Source organism: Syngnathus scovelli, chromosome 8 (assembly GCF_024217435.2).
Source record: "Syngnathus scovelli strain Florida chromosome 8, RoL_Ssco_1.2, whole genome shotgun sequence".
Classification (NCBI taxonomy): Eukaryota; Metazoa; Chordata; class Actinopteri; order Syngnathiformes; family Syngnathidae; genus Syngnathus; species Syngnathus scovelli.
The window spans coordinates 12,184,640-12,205,553 of NC_090854.1; the positions used below are offsets into that span (position 1 = coordinate 12,184,640).

Below are 20,914 nucleotides of genomic sequence, written 5' to 3' on the forward strand. Positions count from 1 at the left end.
AAAAATTTGACACATTCAATTGAATGTTTTATTTTTGTAAGTGAAAGAAATAAAAACACGTCGGAAAGAACCATTAGTCCTTGTTTGCGCCTTTGATATGAAATTGGTTTCAGTCTAAGTCAGACCTACACCAGGGTTAGTCTCATGTCTGGAGGTCTTCATTGCTGAAGACAGCGGATGAATGGGGGTCTATGTGGTTCAGAACCCCCCCCCCCCGCCCACCACCACCCCAGTAACCACTTTTAAAGCATAGCACTTGCGCTTGTAAATCTGAGTCACACTTAAACGCTCGACTAGACAGTGAAGCTTTACTGGAGACAACTTAAACTCTACTTAGTGCTGATTACAACAAATTTCTTTCCAAGTTTACACAATGCACCTTCATAGACATCAAACCCCTGCCTAGTGATTAATATGATCAATAATATTCAGGACAGAAATCTTGACAGTTTTGTAATGCAGTTGATTGTCTTCTGGATCCGTATTGTGTGGCTCTCCAGAGATCAAAAAGTTGTGAAAGGATTTCATTGACATTTGGTCCGTAGCTTTTTAAGAGTATGGTCGACCACAGGATGAACTGATTAACTTTTGATTGTGATCTGTGAAAGTGGGATTTGTTTTCAGCTCAATAAATTGTCAACAGATTTGAATGGATGTTTGTTCGGACTCAAGGACAAATATTAAAGCCTTCTGATGTTGCTCAATAAATTAGGAGCCTATTCCAAGGAAATTTGGGCTGAAGCTTCCTTGGTATAATTCAAGGACAAGCTGATTCAATTTAAGCAATGTGGATCTGGATTACTTTTTAAAGGTTTTTCTCAGATTACTCATATTTGTTATGTTGCTGTTTTAAGACTCCAGATAACATCATTTTGTTGAATGAGTTGTAGATCAACAGTTTGAATCTAGGTATTATTGTTTTACATGGACGTTGATGGAAAAACATGTGATGAGAGTAGTTACGAAGCTTCTTAGAAGAACCGATAAATGTTGTGATTGTGTTGTAGCTAAGTAGCAAAGATCAGGATGATTTGCTTTTTCATGTAAAATGTCAGCCATTTTGTACAAACCAAGACCGTTTGATCCATTGTGAAGATGACTGACTTCAATTCAATGTGGTCTGTAGTTTTGGCAAGGCCAAAAAACTAATTGATTGACAGAAGACACAAGGATGCTGGGTAATAATAGGTAGACGGACCTCCAAGTACTTCAAAGCGCCACAAATCCTAAAAGTTGTGGGCCTTTATTTAGGTGCAGCATAAGTGCCCTTAAGCGTGTTATTTTGGCGAGGACCCCTCTAACGAAGACAAAGGACACACTGGACACCGCTCTCCTTTCAAGTCCTTTTCTCATTCTACTTCCTGCAAAGAATCTGAAGTCTAACGCCTACAAACATAAATCCTATTCAAATAATGGTCTTCCAATGTAAACTGAGTCACTCAATTCAAACCCACAAGGAACAAAAGCCAACTGTTTCTCAAAAGGTAGAATCTGGAGATAAAAGAGGTTTTGGAGACAATGCAACACGCCCCTGGCCACCTGCTCCGACTTCTCAGCTGACAAGCGCTGCTGTGTACCACTGTGATAAATGCGCTGTTTACACGAGTCCACCAGTTCCAGAAACAAACTACCCGACCTCCATCTCCTTGACCACCCCAAATAACACCGGAAGATATCTGGAAAACATTCACCGCTTGGGGTCCTTGACAGTCATCACGACTGTGTAGTGTTCATGCTATGGAGGAATGTCATGGTGAGTCAGGGCGATGAAGTCCCGACCTATAATTATTCCCCGTCGTTCCCTGACATGGTGGGGTCAAGCCCTGGACAGCTGGGTCAACATCCTGCCGAGTTTCTCTGCTTCAGGGATGCTGTCACAGAACCAAATTAGAACCTATGTGGATCCCTGGATGTGGTGCTGTCACTGCTTTATTGATGGATGAGGGAAGCCATTAGAAAGAATTAAAAAAAAAAAAACTGGATGAATGATTTTGAAAGTGGTGTAGAGTCATGACAGTCTTAATAAATTACCACCGGTGGTGTTTGCCTCCGGTCTACATGTCAAGGTTTTATTTACAAGTTGCCACCAACAGCAGATTGAGACCGCTTGTATTGATCATTCCTCATAAGTTAGTGAGCACCAACAGCGATTTAATCATCTCCCCCCCCTCTACCAAACTGAACGATGCACTGGCGAGGAATAATTCACTTTTTAATCAACGCTTGGCCAAACAGAATGTTCTATTATACACGAGCAGTTGATGCATGCCCCGTCCGAGCTGGTGCTCATTTTTCCCCCATGAAAGGAAGATTCTTCATTTCCTTGCCGTTTTCACTCATGCATTTTTCATTTTTATCCGAACTCTTTTTTTATGAAAGATTCTCTGGAGACATGATCATACAATCACAAATTCCTTTGAAGCCATTTGACCAATACCCTTGACTCTAAAAGCTCGGCACTTACTGGCACTGGATGTCAAATTAAAACCCTTTAATGATAAGTTCCCTCCAAAGGTCTCATGAGATTTTTTTTCCTTCTGGATTACATTGTGGGAAACGGCTTTGAACTTGACATTGAACTTGAGCAGACTTTGCGCCTGCCGACCCTCTCAAGTCTGACCGAATCCCACAGCCTCGCAACGTCCACAAGTGAACGTCCGATCCAGGCTATTAACTGGAATGAAAGTCCTTTTATGAGTTCAATTTGAAAATTTCCATCCTATTTTTATGACCTATTCTCCCGGCGTATCAAATAAGACGAAGATAAGGCTGAAGCGACTGAATTTTATTCAACAATAGATCAAATGACCTCGTGCTACGTGGCAAGAGAATGATTTCCTCGCTTGCCTGGACTTGCACATGTAATCAAACCATTGCACGGCAACAAAAACCAATGGATGAAAAGTGTTTAATGAGGTGTCAACACACTGATTTAGAGCTATTACCTTGAGGCACAAAAGTAACTACCATTAAGAACACATGGCAGTGACGTAACCAGCCATACCAGCCTTTGTGCAGTCGACGCTAACGTCGTATGTCAGGACCAATATATATAAAGTAAGGACCCTCTGTAATTAGATTTGTTTTAAGATGCAATCAAATACATTCACTCATTCACTGCCATTGATGACTATGGACGTCAAAGTTGCATTTTTACCTGGACTGCTAGTTAAAAAGTTGAGTTTCTGAGCACAAATGTCAAAGTCCAGTCCTCGAGTGCCGCTTTTCATTCCTCCAACACACCCGATTCAAATGGGAATGAGAAATAAATCCGAAAATGGATGGATCATGAAAGGATTTGTTGGTATGGGACTCATTTGTGTTTATTCATATTGTATTTGGATTAGGTGGCTGGTCCACTGCAAATGTTCATTGGACTCACCTCACCGTGGCAGTAGGTAGACTAGGACTCTTCATGCTTATTTGTTGAGCAACAATTTTGACCGGTCAAAATCTCCTGTAATGAAATGATCATACTCTGTTTTGAGAGAGACATTCATTTAACACCCATGTTTATTATAGCTATTGTGGAACTGCACTGTTTTGGTTTCGTGGCTTGCAAATCTATTTTCAGAAACAAAAGAAATAGTTTGCGGCAGCAGCCTTGTGTCTTCTTGTGTGGCTTGACATTCGTACCATGATTTATTTATTTTTTCTCGGAAGAAACCTGACAGTTTTCTACCGTGAGACACAAGCGTGACCTAAAACCCTGGCTGCTCTCAATCTGCTTTGCGCTAATATCAATTCAACGTATGCATCCGCAAATCCTCTTACGGCGCCTGTTTACCATCCGGCGAGGCCAAAAACATGTTTTGTTTCCCTCCCTCTCGATATTTTCTTCTCTTTCATGTGCATCGGCTGCCCACTCCATCTGAAGCCTCTTTAGCGCTCACCACGCAAACGCAATTAAGCCGGGCCCAGAGTGACAGCATCATTCCTCACAGTGATAGAAGTCAGGAAATGACCCGCTGCTCTCCGCATATTTACAACACCCAGCACAAGACTGAGTACAAATGTTGGGCCCCCACCCTCGCGAGCGCAAGGTGGCACTTCCAGCGCAATTAGGGGGAAATGGTCGGTATCTGCAGCCCTCGCAGGCACACTGACATCAGTTCCCGCCTCGGTGACCTCGGGGACGTCTGTTGAGAGATCAAACGGCTCGTAAGAAGAGCCGAGGTCGCCGCGTTGGGCTGAAACTGACCAGAGGCTGGCCCTGCGGGGAACTGGAGTGCTGACCCCACTTTTCTGCTTGAGTTACACACACTTAAAGCACCTCTTCTGTGTGTGTGTATGCCGCATGGGAGTTGATCACAAAGGGCTTTGGCTTAAAGCGCGGCATGGCTTTAATTACATGTCTTTAGTCATCTTTGTTTTTTTTCTTATTCTTTGTTGGAAAAAAAAATCTGGTGACAGTAGAAACAAAATGGAGCAATATAAGAGTCAGTATAGATAAACAGCACATACTTTTTAAAAGTGATTTATTTATTTATTTATTATTAGCGATGCCTTAGCTAGACTTTAATTCTATCTGTGCTGTGACCACACCCCTAACAAAAAAAATGAAAAATACATTCATGATAAAGAAAAACTTGCACAATTGAAGGACTCTGTAAGCTGCTGTCATTTTTTTGCAGAGGATAAAGAATATGTGCTCGTGAGTATTGCTTCATTGTCTACTTGTTACTGCAAGCAGTACAAGCTGCTTGTTGTTTCCTGCCACCGTTTAGTAATTGAACCTGAATCACAACTCAAGTCAAAAAAATCATCTGAGTGATGGTTTGTATTTGGAATAACTCATAAATCAGTGCACTTGTGAGTGGGAGGTACCACTATTCCGGAAAAATTGTATACTTCAGTTCACAGAGATAGCCAGAAGTTGGTCGCCTCCATGCAGATTCATAGGAAAACATTTTTCTTTTTATAGAGCACGTTTGAATTTGTAAATACAAAAGTTATCTATCTATCCATCTGTCGGTGTACTGATCTAAAACAAAAAAAAATCAGGTGACTCTCTGATGTTCAAAACTTAAAACAGAATCCTTCTGTGCTCTGATCCACCATTTGGGCGCCCATGTCCTAAAGAATGTGTTAATTATGACAGCAATATTGTGAGTGCATTTTAATCTTTTAATAAGTCCATGCGGTGTGATGACAGGTGCTACTTTTCTCCACAGAACAACGGATCCTTGGTGTGGTGCCAGAATCACAAGCAGTGCTCCAAGGTAATGTGGTTTCACTCCTGTCATGAACGCGACGCGTGCGTGCCTCATTATCTTGGAGGGGATAATACGACATAAAGTGCAGGAGTCACGGCAGGACTAGTTTCGTCACGCCTGCAGGAATCGCTCGCAGAGATTTTGACGCAAAACCAAAAAAATCTTCACCATCCAGACTTCAAATGATTCAGAATAATTCATGTTGGGTTTTTCGGATTCTTGTTATTTGACAATGTGGATAAGAATGCATTGTCCTGCCCGGCCCCTCCACACAGCCCCCCCACCCCCACCCCCCCCAGGGCTTGTTTATGTTTCTTGCCCTCGTCGCGAAGAAGTCTGATATAAAGCTGCTGTTGACAGCTCGCCTGAAAAGATGGCGCTGACAGGGCCCGTCTGGATCTGTTGACAGGGCCCTCGGAGATGTTTTGAGCGAGAATACTAAGAACGCAACGCCAGCACAGCGTGGTCCAACTTATGAAACGTGAACAATGCCCACTAGAGCTGTCAGAGCCGCTCATCTCCTCACACAGCGTGAAAGCAGAATTCAATTGTGTTTGGCCCGCCTTGATTCAAAATAAAACGCCTTGGCTGAGCAGAGTTTACACTATAAATGAATGTCTATACAAATTCATGTCAGCTAAGGGGCATGTGTAAAATATATGCGGGGAGAACAGAACACCTTTGTTACATGAATGTCGGAGCCAACCATCCATTTTCTTTCCTGCTTGTCTTCATTAGGGAAGCGAGAGGGCAACCAATCACAGCGCACAAAAACAACTATTCAGACTGACATTCACACCTATGAGCAATTTCGAGTTGGCAATGAACATGTATGGTTTGGGGATGTGGGATTAAATCCAGAATACCCTGGGGGCAACACACACTTTCTGAGCCAGGAGTCAAGCTCAGATCCTCTCGACTGCAAGGCAGACATGCTGATCACTAGCACACTGCGCTGCCTGCTTGCAATACAGTATTCCCATTGACAATTATGAAAGTGTCACCATCATAAAACCTTTATTGAAACATCATGTGAGTGTAAAAAAAATGTGCTTTGGTGGTGAGGTATTTTTTTTTAAACTACACATTTGTCTGTGTTTTTGCCACTTGTCATACAAACTGCGGTTTAAGTCACCATTTTCCTAAAACTCCAAAACTCTGTTTGTTTTCTATCGTATCATTTCATTGACATCAGAATTGTCTTCCGTTGCTTTGCTTTCAAATGTATTTGATTTATTTATTTCTGTTGAACAAAAAGTGTCAGTTTCGTAACCTTGCAAAAACGTTTTAGATAATTTGATTTAATGACATAATTGCACATCACCAATTTGTGCCTATTTTTCATTGCTGTGCAAAAACAACATTGCTGCACGTAAAAGAAAACAATAGCGAGGTGTGCAAAAATCAAAATGCAAAAATCGATACATCACTAGATTTATTGTATTATGCTTGAATTAGACTATTTTAAAGCCACACTAGTTTCCCAACACAGTCCAAAAATGTGCCACATATTTTGCCAGGCAAAAAAAACCCAGTGTTTAAGGAATATTAATTTCATTCAAAATATATACATATATTTTTGAATCACTGCAGTGTATTTTCTTGGGGTTAAGAAATTGCAATAAATTCTTGTACAAATAAGCGGAGCATTTCGCATTGTCACATTATACGCACTATGTGGTAAACCCAAAGTTGTAGTGTGTACTGTATGATTTCATTTTCCTTAAACAAATTTCCCTCTTACCCTCAGTGGCGTCTCTCCAGAGCATACATGCTGAGAAACTCAATAAATGATGCTAATTAAGTGGAAATGCAGGAAAAGGCACAGTGGCGGGCATACTTACTTAAACATGGCCTCACAGCTGGCGACAGTCAGTGTCTCGGCGCAACTTCCTTCACAAAAGCACCGTTGGAATTACCTGAGGAGGCAAAAGTACTCACATTTTGTGCTTGAGTAGAAAATAAGTCGTAAAAGTAGAAATACCGATTCAGATCCTGCAATTGAGTTTAAAATTTCATTTATATCCAATATGGTGCAATTACCGCACAAAGTCTAATTTTCGATATATATTTTTTAGATTTTTGTTTGTTTTATTTAAGGCAGATAATTTTTATTTTTTTATTTTTCATGCTGCACTACCGATAAGCTATGAAAATATATTTTTCTGGTTACGTGAACTATTGCAATTTATTCAAATAAATAAGAATTATTCCAGAGATATTCAATATCCCTTTTTTTTCTCAGGCTTTTCCAAGTACAATTCTGTGGCTACTTCCCAGCACTGTAACTCCCAAATGAAATTTTGCCACAACAGTGACGTGCTGTCATCGTGTACGCATCGTCTGCATTACCTAGTGCGTTACGGCAGACCAATAAAATGTCCTCATCGGTGTGTAAAATGGTAATTTAGCAAAGGAAAGCATGTTGCCTGACAGCCTCTTTAGCAAATAATGGACTTTTATTTCTTAAATCCTACTGTGTCCCCTTGAGTACTTTAAAGTTAACAGCGAAGGCCAACCTCCTTGACGCTGTGAAGACTCTCGATTCCTTGCTTTCCACTCCCATGGCCAATATCGACTCTTGGCACTCGCCGTTCCCTCGTCATTCGGCAGTTTTGTTTTTGAAAGGGCCCTTTTTTTTTTTTTTCAAGCTGCTAAATCCAAACTGCGGAACGGTGCCCAAACCGAAGCAACAGTCCAAATGCTTTTCACGGCTTTGTGTGTAACTTGTGACTGCATTTAAATAACCAAGTGCTCTACAAATGTTGCTTTAATGGGTTTAATTGCATCCCAGGCCCATCAGGATGCAAGCCAGAGCTTCATTCAGGGCCTGGAGTCAATATTTGTTAGCAAACAGGAGCACACTTGAGGGTCTTGAGTTCCCACTGAGGGCCTGTTTGCTAACAATTGTGACAAATGCGGTACAGTGGCAATCTGTGAATAGCTCTGCAGTCGTTGATTAGCCTCTTCACTTCATGAAGAGCGCCCCGGTCAAACAGAGGGGACAAAGGCCGGTGGTTCCCCTGGGGTGGTGCAAGGGACACAAGGCCAGGCCAGCTAGTAACCATCACAGAGGGAAGCAAAAGTCAGGAAGGAGCTGCCTAATAATTTAGACAAAAGACACGGTGACCTCCCCGCTCCATCTGTTCAGCTTTTTAGGAACCCCGAGCCTCCTGTTTCCACGCGCCTCCACAAAGTCATCACGGTCAACCTCGCATGCGGTGTCCGGCGAGTCGCAGCGGTTTCCTATTATCATGCTAATTTGCTCTCTTTGCAAAGCGGAGCGATTTGGCATTTGGGGTCTTTTATCGTGCCGTCACAAGTCCATTGAGCGAGGGGGACAAAGTTCGTTCTATCACCTATTGTCTCCCCAACTGCTTCGGGATGACCGAAAAGCCGGAGGTCTCCGGGGGCAGCGAGTTGAATATTAGCCTCGACGTCCATCCATCCCTCTTTTAATAGCTGACCATAAATGGAGTCTCAGTCTGCACAGGAGCGTTCAATCTCAGTTAGCGTGGACAAATTTTGCCATTTTTCTCTTGTGTAGTCTACCGCTTATATTTGGCTTGGCAATTTGTCACAGAAACTATACACCTCACGGGAGAAGCTTTGTCAAGCCAATTATTTTGAGCGGCACGCACGTAACGACAGCCTGCTTTTGATTGGCCGCGATCGATTTTGAAAAATGTCAACTTTGAGATCCATTTTCAAAATCTTTTAAGTCTCTAAAGTCACGCCAATGTGAATCAACGAGCAGAAGGACACAGCTTCTACCTGTTTTTAATTTAAAGCGCTTGGCCAAGGCAACTGAATGCCGCGCCAAAGTAATGTATATTTTCAAAAGCACACGTCCGAGTCAGCTTCCACCTCTTTTCCTGAGGAAGTCAAGGTCGTCAAAGCTGTATTTGTCCTTTATAAAGAATCTATTTGACATTTTCATAACAAAAAGGTGGCGTGCTGTTTCTTCGGCGAGACTGGCCTCTCCATGAGTTATACTGTGTCGCCATGAAGAGAATTAAAACATCATTCGGATTATAACCTTGACTTGAGGGTTGATGACTTTACCGTACCTTGCATTTTATTTACAAAGAGTCCGCAGAGAGGGGGGGGGGGCTTCAGAAGAGAACATTGTCTGCTCTCAGTTTTCATGGATATTTCTACCAAAGCTTCCCATGCCACTTTATAAATAGGAAGCTTTTACGTGCACCCAAGAGCCTTTAATGTTGAATTTAAATGAGCCACCGTAATTTGGGAACTTTTGTTAATTTTGCGTCTGATTTCTTTTGGGATGGTAGGCAAGTTGTTATCTTTAATAAATTAATGGCCGATCCCACCCCTAAGTGATTTCAAATAATGATCTCAATTTAATGTGGCAAAATATGAAATCTGTAGTGAAGTTAGTCCACCATGTTTCTGGCATGTGTTCCTGACTATAGAATTTTGAGCTCGGTAGTGTGTAACGTTTTTCACAATTTCCGGCTAAACCCCCGTGAGAACATCTTTGGAAGTGCTTAATATTGAACAACAGTCTGTGGAATGCTACTGTGTCTCATTCAGGACATGTCTCTCAAAGCCCACCATCCTCCCAACCCCCACATCTTCTCACGCCAAAATAAATAGCTTGAACTTCCCTATTGAGTGTCTGCGAGGAGCAGAGTCTTCAATTATTCTCAACTAAGGGACGAAGTAGCCTCTGAGAAGGAAGCAGCCCTGGCAGCTTGGAAAGTGTGTCAGCGCCGTTTACGAGACATTTGTGTGGTCAGGTCGTCTCTGGCGGCCCGGTCGTATATCCCGCGACGCGGTGCGAAGGTGTGATAAAGTGTGTGCTTAAACGCACTTCAAAGCACCTTTTGGTCCAGTCGGGGCCAGACGTCGCTCTCACTTGGCCGTGTCGGCCCACATTACCGGCATCGACACCTCCTAGGGCTGTCTGGACCGGGGAGCCACCTGTCACTGTGGTGTCCCATCACAGTCCCTGAATGGGTGGATTCCAGAAGTGTCAAAATGAATCGATTAATCGACCACAAACTGATAATCAAATTATTCATGTTGTATCTTAATAATTGAGCAATCCTTTAGAGACTTTTTTAGAAACTAAAGATTGCCCAAATTTTCTGATTTCAGGCTCTCAAAAGTAATAAATATTAGATTTCTTTAGTCCTTCGTAAAGGAAAATGATTTATCTTTTGTTTTTATGTTCAATATCTGTTTTGACTTTGAAAACAATGACCATCAGTCATGTGACATTCCTAGTTTTTTTTTAAATCACAAAATAATGCCAAATAAAGAAAATGTATTACTTAATAAGCAGTAATTGAGAAAAATATTTTTTTTTTATACAAATAGAATTGTATCTGATTATTCAATTAATCAATGGAATAAGTGATTCTACAAATATTCAATACTAACAGCCCGGAAATGCAAGCTTGATGTCATAAAAATCCACCGAACAGCCAGTTGCAGGACAAAATGGACACGGGCATTAAATCGAAATTGGGTACTTTACACTTGCAATGCAAATCCAGCCTCAGATTCATTTGTGTTAGTTTAAGCCTGTGTGTGTGCGTGGGTGGGTGGGCACAGGAGTGTAAACTCGGGCTGGTCAGTCCCAGCAGGAAGGAGCTGATCTGGACATGGTTGTTAAGTTTCATTGGCCAAAGAGGGGGTCGCTTCATTGGCTGCTATATGTAGAGCTCATTATTCACATGGTGGGTGGCAGAAAGAGGAAACCCCCCACAGCAAAAAAAAAAAAAAAAGCAATGATGAGACCACAGGAGAGGAGGTGAGAAGACTGCTGCAGTTCAGACTTCTTCATTGGTCAAATTGATTATTCAACAGAGGGCCAAAACAACATGGTGTTTACAGACCCCGTTGAGATAACCCCGTCCCTTATATTTTCTATGTCTAAAGGGATTTAATGCCGTTGTGGGATTATTACAATGAAAGCTGCGGTGAAATCCTCTTTTGGACCCATTGCCCAGACAATCCGTTGTCATCCGGGTGTTTTTTCATCTTCGCATGATGAATATTGTCGCATACGGTGACAGCGCTCGTCCTCCTTGTCCAGGGTCCCATTTTTGGCACACTTCAGTGACAAAAATATACTTCTCGGTTTATTGATATTTTGCCACTGAAGCGTCGACGGTCCCATTCGCCGAAAGGAAGATTAGATCGCAAGGATCTTAAAGCTGATGTGCTTAGCAGATGCGAGCTCACCGATTTATCCCAGCTGCTGTAGCCCTGAACCTCGATGCGAGATGCTTTAAGGATCAGGGAAACAATGTGTGTGAGTGTGTGCGTGTGTTAAAGACTCTGTCATCGACAGCTGTCTTGACCCTTGACTTTAGGTTGATTGTTGCAGCAGAATGACTTAAAAGTCGCATTCTTTGCAGCTTTGATTTAAGATCCTCAGCTATGCCCTTACATTAAAGCGGGGGTACACATGCATTTTTTTTTTAAATGTGAAACCCTACAAAAGACGAGTCAACCAAATCTGGCATTTACTGTTTATAATATGTGTAGTGTACTCCAGATGACATAATAATATCGCCAATTGTGACACAAATATCTGATGTAGTACCAAAACTGCGAATCCGTAACTGCGAGAAAATAAAAAGTGTAGTAGTAGTTATTTTTTTCTGTGGAACCAATCCTCAACTATCACCTATTTGCAGTTTTTGTGTAATTAGTGTGAGGGGAGTATGTTGAAACCAGATATCTCATTCGATAAGTTTTGTTTGTCTCTGAGGAACCCAGTTTAGCCTGGGTTGTTACTGGAGAGTCTTGGCCACATGTAGCGTACATCCCCTTGATATGCTAGCTATTTATTTTAAAGGGTAATGTTTGAAATGATATTAAACTGGCAATTTCAAAGATTTTTAGAAAGGGGCTTCCGTTAATTGTGGTTCTTTTTGTTGTTTTAAAAAACTAAATCAAATAATGCTCGATTATCTGCTCTTAAAATGAAATGCTTTCAACCTTTTGAGCAAATGGAATGCATTGAAGCGCTCTGACAATGATCCTGACAAACTGAGCTGCCACTTCTGCCAGAAGCCCAACTTGGGAGGACAAGTAGGATTAGTGGATTCGAAGTGTTTCTGCGACGTGAATAAACAAATGGAGATAGTGATGGAATGTGTCTGCAGCGTGGGATTAGACGCCCCCCCCCTCCCGACTTCCAACAGCGTTCCATGCCTTCTTACATGCTGTTGCCCAGACAGAAGCCTCGGGCCCCGTTTCATTTTCGATGATGGAGGACAGGATGACAGTTTGTCTAGTTTGTTTTATCCCATCAGGGGACACCACACTGGGTTGTGTTTCTAACCAGCATGTCTCTGTTTTTCTGCACAACTCAAAAGTCCAATTTATCTAGACTTGGAATTGTCGCTGAACATCTCCAGGGTAATGATGCATTTTGCCTGGAAATGTACCCACGCTATAAACATTTGTATGAAATCAAATTTCCAGCCAGCCATCCATCCATTTGGTATATCGCTTGCACTTTTCAGGGTCGCAGAGAGTCGGCAAGTCTCCCAGTTAACTTTGTGCTAAAGTCAGACCATACTCTGGAGTGATTGCCAGTTCAGCACAGGGCACAAATGCAGTCATGGAGAAAAAATCTTGTTTTCTTGAATTTCTTTTAATGCCTGGTATCACTAAAGCACGGTTTTGGGCAGTACAAATACCATATGTAAGTGATTTTGGTTATTATCTAGAAATCGAGGAAAATGGCATTAAATTGAAGTCTAAAGTCTTCACTTGAAGTCTAAGGTATTTTGTTATCATCGTTACATTTGTCCAAGTAAATGTACCTTTAGTTGCACTAGGCATATAAACAACAAAATGAGGAAACAAGCCCGGTCTAAGGTACAAATATCATTTTGGGTCCAAAAAAAAAATGTCGCAATGACATTACTGCAAACAACTATCTCAGTTCTGAACTCTTGTCGCAATGTCTCATAGACGAGCAAAAAAAACGCAATCGAGCAGAATCCTTCATGAGCACGTAAACGGATTAGTACGCCCATTCCTATCTTGAACAGCGTCAATCAAAAACCAAGTTTCATTCCATCTGGCAACCACAAATCACTTAGGAAGAATATGTTTTTATTAACTTGGAGAACATTTTCATGAAACTATCTGAAAGGAAAAGCTAGAGATCTGGACGATTGATGAAGGAATTTCACCGTGAAATTGCTTTTGCGTGGTTGTTGACATCCACTTTGCAATGCACATTAGCGCCACCTACAGGACATCTGTGCAACTGTCTGACCTATCGTGATTGAACTAGAACAGAGCCGGGCCCTGTCATCTAGCACCAGTGAGCTCGAATCGAACAAATGCTCTTCTGCATGAATGACCGCTCTACATGCACGCCAAATTCTTGTCAAACGTCTTGCGATAAGAGTGGAAGCTTCTCTATTTTCCTCCCATGCTGAGTTCCTGTGGGCGTAATGGCTATTATGTCCATTCCGTGTATCTTGTTTTGCCATCTGCTCAATCCTCAGCGGCTGCCGTGACAGTGATGCATTTATTCGGTACTCCGCGTGGATGAAGCCAGTTCATTATCGGCGCTTCTGACAGTCGCAATAAATGGCCTCGGGCTTGGAAGAAGTGTTCCACGTGATCGTTTTCATCTCTCGCTCCCATGCATCTATCATCGCAATGTTTCGGAGAGCGTAAATCACGTGTCGTGGATAGATCTGACACAATGGGCTTTGGCGTTCCCATGCCGAAGACCAAGTGGCCTCCTTATCATCGATCTGACCTCACGGGATGGATACGTCCTGTTGAGTCTAATTGTCATGAAATGTAAACCGAGCTCGGAGAGAGGTGATAAGCCGGGCTCTCGTTACGGCCACTGGATGTGAGCTCTTGTCGCCCGACTGGCGATAACAACGCGAGATGGCGGTAAGAGGAGTCGCCCAGGAGGTGTGTGGGTGAAACTTAAGCGCGGTGAAGTATTAAGTGGGGGACAAAGCGCCAGTGGGGCCGAGCTGTGTGGGCTTTCCTGCTCATAAATAAGGCAGGCACCTCTGATTGTGGGCTGAATGTATAATTCATGTGCTCGCTGCCCCTCCTCTTCTTCTCTACCTCACTTTCTGCCCTCTTTGTTGTCTGCGCCCTCTCTGGCATGTCAATTAAAATTTAAAGCAGCGAACCGGCCCTCGCAGCCTCTTTTTTTTTTCCGAGGCAAATTCTCAAGATGACAATCATATTTTGATGCTATGCTCGCCCACATTTGGCAGAGCAAGTAATTTAGTGTCATCAATTTGTTTGCCGCTTTCAATTGGGGCTCATTTCAACTTCCATAGTGAGAATTTTGGAATTTAACCAAAATGAATGACCTACTGTTTAATTCTGCGAATGGGTCCTTGAGATTTTTTCGTAAATACTGTTACGATAGACACGTCCACTAAATTTTGTGGCAACTGGTGCAATTGGAGTCAAAAGCTAATATATGAAACGTTGTGAAACTTTTCAACTCCTCGAAAGGTTGATGTCATAATCCACCAACTTTAGACTGCCCAGGGAAAAAAAAACAAATCAGTGTCCCCCATCCAGCTAGTATACCTCTTTCTGATTGGGAATTATTTGGTGAATTCCCTTGTTGGAAATCATAAAAGTAAGACCCGTACAGTTTGCCCAAAATGGCTGCTGCAAACCAAAATAGCTGACTTCCTGTTCAATTTTGGTTATGCGTCTTGTAGACTTTTTTTTGTCAAACCTGTTATGTTGGATATGTTCACCCAAAAACTTGCATCAGGAGCTGTTTTCTTGGAACATAATAAAGCCTTGAAAATACCATCAAACTTTGACGCCTTGCTCCGCCCACATTAGCCAACATACAGAAAAATGCATCAAGCTCGTTTGAACAAATTCCCAAGAATAGGCCCTGGAATTCGCCCTAAATTGCCACTTCAAACTAACATTCCTGTCTAATTTTGAGCCGGGTTCTTTTTTACATACACCAGGTTACGCACATTTGTAAATATTGACAAGTTTTTCAAGTTGTCGAGGCTTTCAAAAAGGTGATTCATTCCTCAGAATGATAAACATATCCTAGTGCTTGGGGCATAATTCAAGTCATGCTTCAAATCGTGTCTACAACCACCTAAAAACACCGCCCAGCAACACCCGTTTGAAGAGCTAGACATTTTCGACCAAACGTCCGTGTTGTGTAAACATTGTGGAGTTATGACGCCGGCAGAGTTTACAGCAAACATTCCTCGAATCACCCGTAATTTACTCGGCAATTTGGAGGTAACTGCCGTTAGTCATCGGGAGGAAATTGGAAACGGCCTCGGTGTGAATTCATTTATTAAACCTAGTTATCTACATTTTGTATTGCTTGAGCGATAAAGAACGCCTCTTTTCAGATGTCAGAGGGACTTGCAGGATATTGCTACACGATTAGGATCTGTTTTGGACTCATTTCCATACAATCTGCAGATCAGGACCTGAACGTTTTAGTTTTTGCTGGTTTTATTCACCCCAGCATCAAAATTGGATGGATGGATGGATGGATGGATGGATGGATGGATGGATGGATGGATGGATGGATGGATGGATGGATGGATGGATGGATGGATGGATGGATGGCAGAATGTTTTCGACACAGGCCTTGTATTGGATGGTGCGTGTACCTAATCAAGTGTCCAGAACTGGAAAAGCCATTTTCTCTTTGAAACGAGTGCTCCTTTTGAATATCGTATTGCAAAGTCACATCTCAAGTCTGTTAATCATTTTTAGCCTACGTGATCCTTCACGCACACCTGCGCAGACGGGAAAGTGCTGCTATCTCGTGGACCTTGAACATCACGTAAGGCGGAGGAAATGATGTCTAGACGTTCTAACGCGGCGATATCGCCTCGCTGATTTACTCGCTCTCCTATAACGTTCCTTTGAAACTTTACAGCACTCCAGAGGGACATCACGGGAACACCGCTAGCCCTTTTGCACTCATTCACGTCTTGAGGAACACTTGCCGCTCGATACTTTTCGATCCGGTCAGGGCATTTTGACCTGTAAAAAAAACAAAACCAAGAAGTTAGAAATGGAGAACGAATCGTGTAAAGGCGGTTCGAAGTGCGCCGTGCCGCCTGTCGTGTTTGAAAGAGAAACAGTCAAACCGCCGAGTGTGGCTTCTCTCAGCGAGAAATGGAACAAGTGACTGGCATGCTGAGATTGCAGCTGCACCGCTAAAACATAACGAATTCCTCCGCTAATTAGTTTTAACATTCGTTCAATCTGCCTGTCGCAAATTGGGATGATTATTTTGCTTGTATTGTTATAACAAAGCAAACATTTATTTAGGGGGGGAAAATGCTAACAAAGGCAAAATATAATCGCTGCATAATTGGTTGTACGACAACTGCCAAAATGGTAACACAATGCTGCAAAAGATGTCATCCGTCGCAAAGATTTTCCATTGGCTGTGAACAACTTCTTTCAGAGAGTGACACCAGAACATGTGCGTAACATATCCTTTGCAAGTGTGACTTGCCATAGGGTCAAAAAAAAAAAAAAAGATACTGCAGCTGGCAAAGGAAAATGCCTTGGCTGTGGCTCTGAAAGATATATCACATGATAGAAAATGTACCCGCAAAAGCAACACGAGCCTGCGGTTGTCAAAAGTATCGTTTTCTGGAGAGACGCTTGGAAACATTCGTTTGCTCGACACGAGCTTAATGCAGATGGAAGGATGAAACCGGGAAAGAAAGATGAGTTTCAAAACTGGATTAGAGCGGACGTGGCCTGAGAGGGTGATTAAATGGGGGGGATGAGGGATGTAGCGTCTCGGCGACAGCCAAATGAAAGAGAAATTGAGTGAGACGTGAGTGAAGAAAATGTCCGCGTGCCACTGACTCCTGGATGGGTCAGTAGATGGGAGGTGAGCAATGGGAGTGTGAAACGTCCTAACTCAGTCGAGATTCTCGTCTCGCATGCGAGTTCCTTGCACAATTAGCGCACCCCAATTTTTTTTTTCTTTCCCCTCCTTCCTCGTCCCCCTTTCAGTCGGCCTCAAAGCGAGGATGGGCTGTGGCATCGGTGGCCATTCAATCTCACTCTCTCATCACCCCCTCCCCCCTCCCTTGCCCTCTTAACCACCACCACAACATTTTATTACAGCGTGAAATGGGGATTGAAAGCCGACTATGGAAGTTCCTACTTAACCATGCAGAGTGTGTCACTGGTGGGGAGAGGCAGATAAGAGGACAAAAGGGAAATTAGCCACACAACAACACACATGCTTTTGTCAAGACTTAACTGCTGAAGAGCACAGAAACAACCCCCAGAGCCTGATTACTTCTCAGACACAGTGTTTCTTTCTTATTTTTTTTTTTTTAGGGGCAAAATTTGTCCGCGCATAATGTCATTGGATAATTAAACACATTCCACTGAGCAGTTCACACAGATGGTATTTAAGGAGCGGATGATTTGCCACCCAAAGTGACTCCCAATTCCATTAGTGTGCGGCCATGGAAGGTCATCAGGTTAGGGCTGTTATAATTGAATATTTTAATAATTAATTCTTTTATCGATTATTCCATCGATTCATTTTCCAAGAAACATTTTCCTAGACGACTCTGTTAACCATTATTTCTGCTTATTTGGTATTATTTAGTGATTAAAAAAAAACTAGCTAAACAACAATGAAGCAATACCTGAAGGATTGATGGTCAAAGTAAAGGCAGATGTTTGCGAATTTCGATTAATCGATTAACTTCGATTAACTTAACCCTGTGTATCAGGAATTAATTGCAATGATGTCCCTTGTACTGTGTGGCTCTGTCATTTCTTTTGTGGCATTTAGGCTCTTGAGTTTTGTCAAAGGCTGTGCAGTTGAGGTAGTTTAAAGTTTACATGATGTTGCAAGTGTACTCCGATCAATCAATTGTCCACCTCCTGTGCGCAAATGCTTTTAAAGGGTGTGCAGAGCTTGCGGCAACTAGTGTTGTGGCCCTTTCCCAAACTTGTTGTTGGCACCGTTGCCATGGATTAGACTGCCCATCAAACTATGTAAATAGCGATCAGGCTCCTGATTGATGACAGCACCTTTTGTAACCGTACGCAGTCTTTTATATTTGCTTTGGCAGGACATCTGTCGTCGAGACGCGATTCTCTCTCTTGCTCTCCTTAAATGTTGGGAAGTAGATGGGGGGGGGCATGGTCGAGGTGTGAGGGGGGGGGTGGGATGGGGGAACGGCTGACAGATGTGACAGGTTGAAGCACACCTGCGGGGTGAGCTGATGTCTCTTTTGCACTAATGTTGAGCCACCTCATGATGACAAATTTGTTAACCGTTAACTTGGAACTGTTATTTTTCTTTTCTCACTTTTCTCACTAAAAGGATCTGAATGATGCTGTACAGTTTGGTGCCAATTCCAATTAGTCTTGTTCATCTTCATTGGAGTTCCATTCTATGGGCTTTCATTAGAATCTTTTTCACTGAAGACTAAAAGAAGACATTTTAGGGAAAAAAAAAAAGGCTTGTGTTGCTATATCCGCTGCTAATTCATCCTGTTTGGCACGCAAGCATGTCGAGGTATTGATGAATCTATTTTCACTTGCACGGATGTAATTGTGAGGAGCCAGAAGGGGAATCATCCCGAAGAAAAAAGGCAAAGGAATGCATTCAGAGCTTTCAATGAGTAAAATGAGCCTGATCCTTGGGCTTACGTGCGTGTGTTCACTGATTTGTTGGAGGGCTTTACTGGGCTTTACAATGCGGACGCCTTACCGGCAGAGTGGCCTTTAGATGCAGCCGCCGTTTTGCCTTGGTTGCCAGATTGCGACAACCTTACGATCCCCAAGGGCGTGGCAGATTTGGTGTCTTGAATGTTTGTGGCTAGACAGCAGTTTACTATGGAAGTCCCGCAAGGTCGTAATGTCTCCTCTCATTGGTCTCTTTGAGTCACGCTGTACGTATGACATCATTGTAAAAGACCATATATCTATATTGTCGGGAAAAAAAAAAAAATCTCTGAAAAAAGCATCTGTGAAACACCCACCACCTGGCCCATAGAGAGCGGAGCGGAACCGAGAGCTGACAGGCGTGGGCTCGCAGCGCGTTCCTCCACAAGCCAGATTTATGTTTCATCATACGCCCGCCCTTCGCAACTCCATAAAAAGCAAATAAACTTTTCACTGGCAATGGCAGAATAACAACAGAGACGCCTAATGAGCGAATTAATGGCTCATAAATATGAGTTGCCGCCACCCCTCGATGAAATGTGAAATTTTAACAGTAGGGTCAATGTAGTCTACACAGTTGGCGCTCTCATTCAAACAAAATCACAGAAAGTGACAAAAGAGTTAGTTGTGAAATCTGGAGTCAAAGTTTCTTTTCAGAGCTCCACCAGTTACAACCGATCCCCCCAAAACTTCTGGGAATGAATTATTTCTTTTCAAAGTGGCGCAAGGAGTTCAAGGTACATATTTGTTTTCAGACACGCTTCTCATCCTCGTTTAGCTTGCCAGGATCGTGGTCTTTGTCGGTATTTGACAGGGCACAGTTCTTCAACAAATGATCTTCAGATTTAGTGTGTAGTCAAAAAATGCATACCCGGTTTACACAATCATGTTGCAGAAGCGATCCGATGTCCAAAGATGGAAAATTGTTGGGCTGACTTCATCGAACAGCGACCCCAAAAATAAAAAGGCGGAAAAATGCAAACGTTTTTTTTGAACAAAGCAAGCATATTTCCACCCCATCTCAAATGATGGCAGTGTCACGCATCAAGAATGTGTGCAGCTATGTCCCAGTGTCACATCGCTAAGATGCTAAGATGAGGCATGTGTGCATTGAGTAGCTTTGGCTGCGGTCGCTGCGGTTTGGGTCGTTCTGGTCGTTTCGCAGATGCAGTCTGGCAGCGCTTTGTGTGATTTCACAGCGGCCTCAGCACCAGAGAAGGTTCTCCCCCTCTTTCCCGGTCCCATGTGAACACCCTCCCCTAATGTCGCATCTGCCAGCTTCTATTGGGTACAATCACTCTGAGTGAATTCAATTCATTTGGGGTGAACTGATATATCAAACGCTTTTCTAAATTCTATCATCTCATTATGTTTGTCAAAATGGCTTCTTGCCACGTCCATTTTATCCTGCACCTGTGCCAACTGTTTAGTCAATGTCTTCCATGTGGGAATCCCAAGAACTTGAAGGCAATGTGTGTTGTTGAAGCCGCCGGTAAAGGGGGAGGAGTTTGCTTCTGGTGCCACATGGACAAAAGCAAGTCCGGACATGAAAATGAGGAGCAGGTGAAGTGTTAGAGTGAAGAGTACGAAGTGCAGACAGTTTGGGGGGGCGGGTGTCTCGTGCTGTTAAGGCATGAAGGAGGAATCTGTCAGATACTACATCAACAAGAATCCAAACAGATTACAAGAGACAGGGCGTGTCCGCGCATAATAGACCGACCTCGACCCGTGTTTGCTTTACGATAGAGACTATTTATCAAGACTTCAAGGTATGCGGGCTATCTGTAGCAAAAAAAAAGGTGTGTGTGTGGCCTTGGGAATCAAACATCTTTTGATGTTGCTGACACCTGTCCTCCTGATTTTGTTTTATAGTGCCTGGAGCCTTGCAAGGAATCCTGGGACCTGAAGGAAAACCAATGCCAGGATTTATGCGAGGTATATCACTCTCTGATATAAACAGTAGCACATTTAAAGGCACAGGGAGGAACAGCCTGAGGTAG

The 20,914-nt window shown here is 42.8% G+C and overlaps 2 protein-coding genes across 2 annotated transcripts in view; both read left to right on the top strand.

Moving 5' to 3' along the window:
- The window catches only part of ofd1 (OFD1 centriole and centriolar satellite protein), a 117,985-nt gene extending 115,432 nt beyond the window's left edge, over positions 1-2,553 (top strand). Inside the window, exon 23 of the mRNA XM_049727999.2 lies at positions 2,544-2,553. The gene's annotated coding sequence lies outside the window, so the exon portion shown is untranslated. The remainder of the gene's footprint in view (positions 1-2,543) is intronic.
- The window catches only part of LOC125973630 (anosmin-1), a 45,767-nt gene that overhangs the window by 4,375 nt on the left and 20,478 nt on the right, over positions 1-20,914 (top strand). The window contains exons 2-3 of the mRNA XM_049728020.2: positions 5,175-5,222; positions 20,787-20,849. Of these exons, the coding sequence (XP_049583977.1) occupies positions 5,175-5,222; positions 20,787-20,849 (111 nt within the window). The remainder of the gene's footprint in view (positions 1-5,174; positions 5,223-20,786; positions 20,850-20,914) is intronic.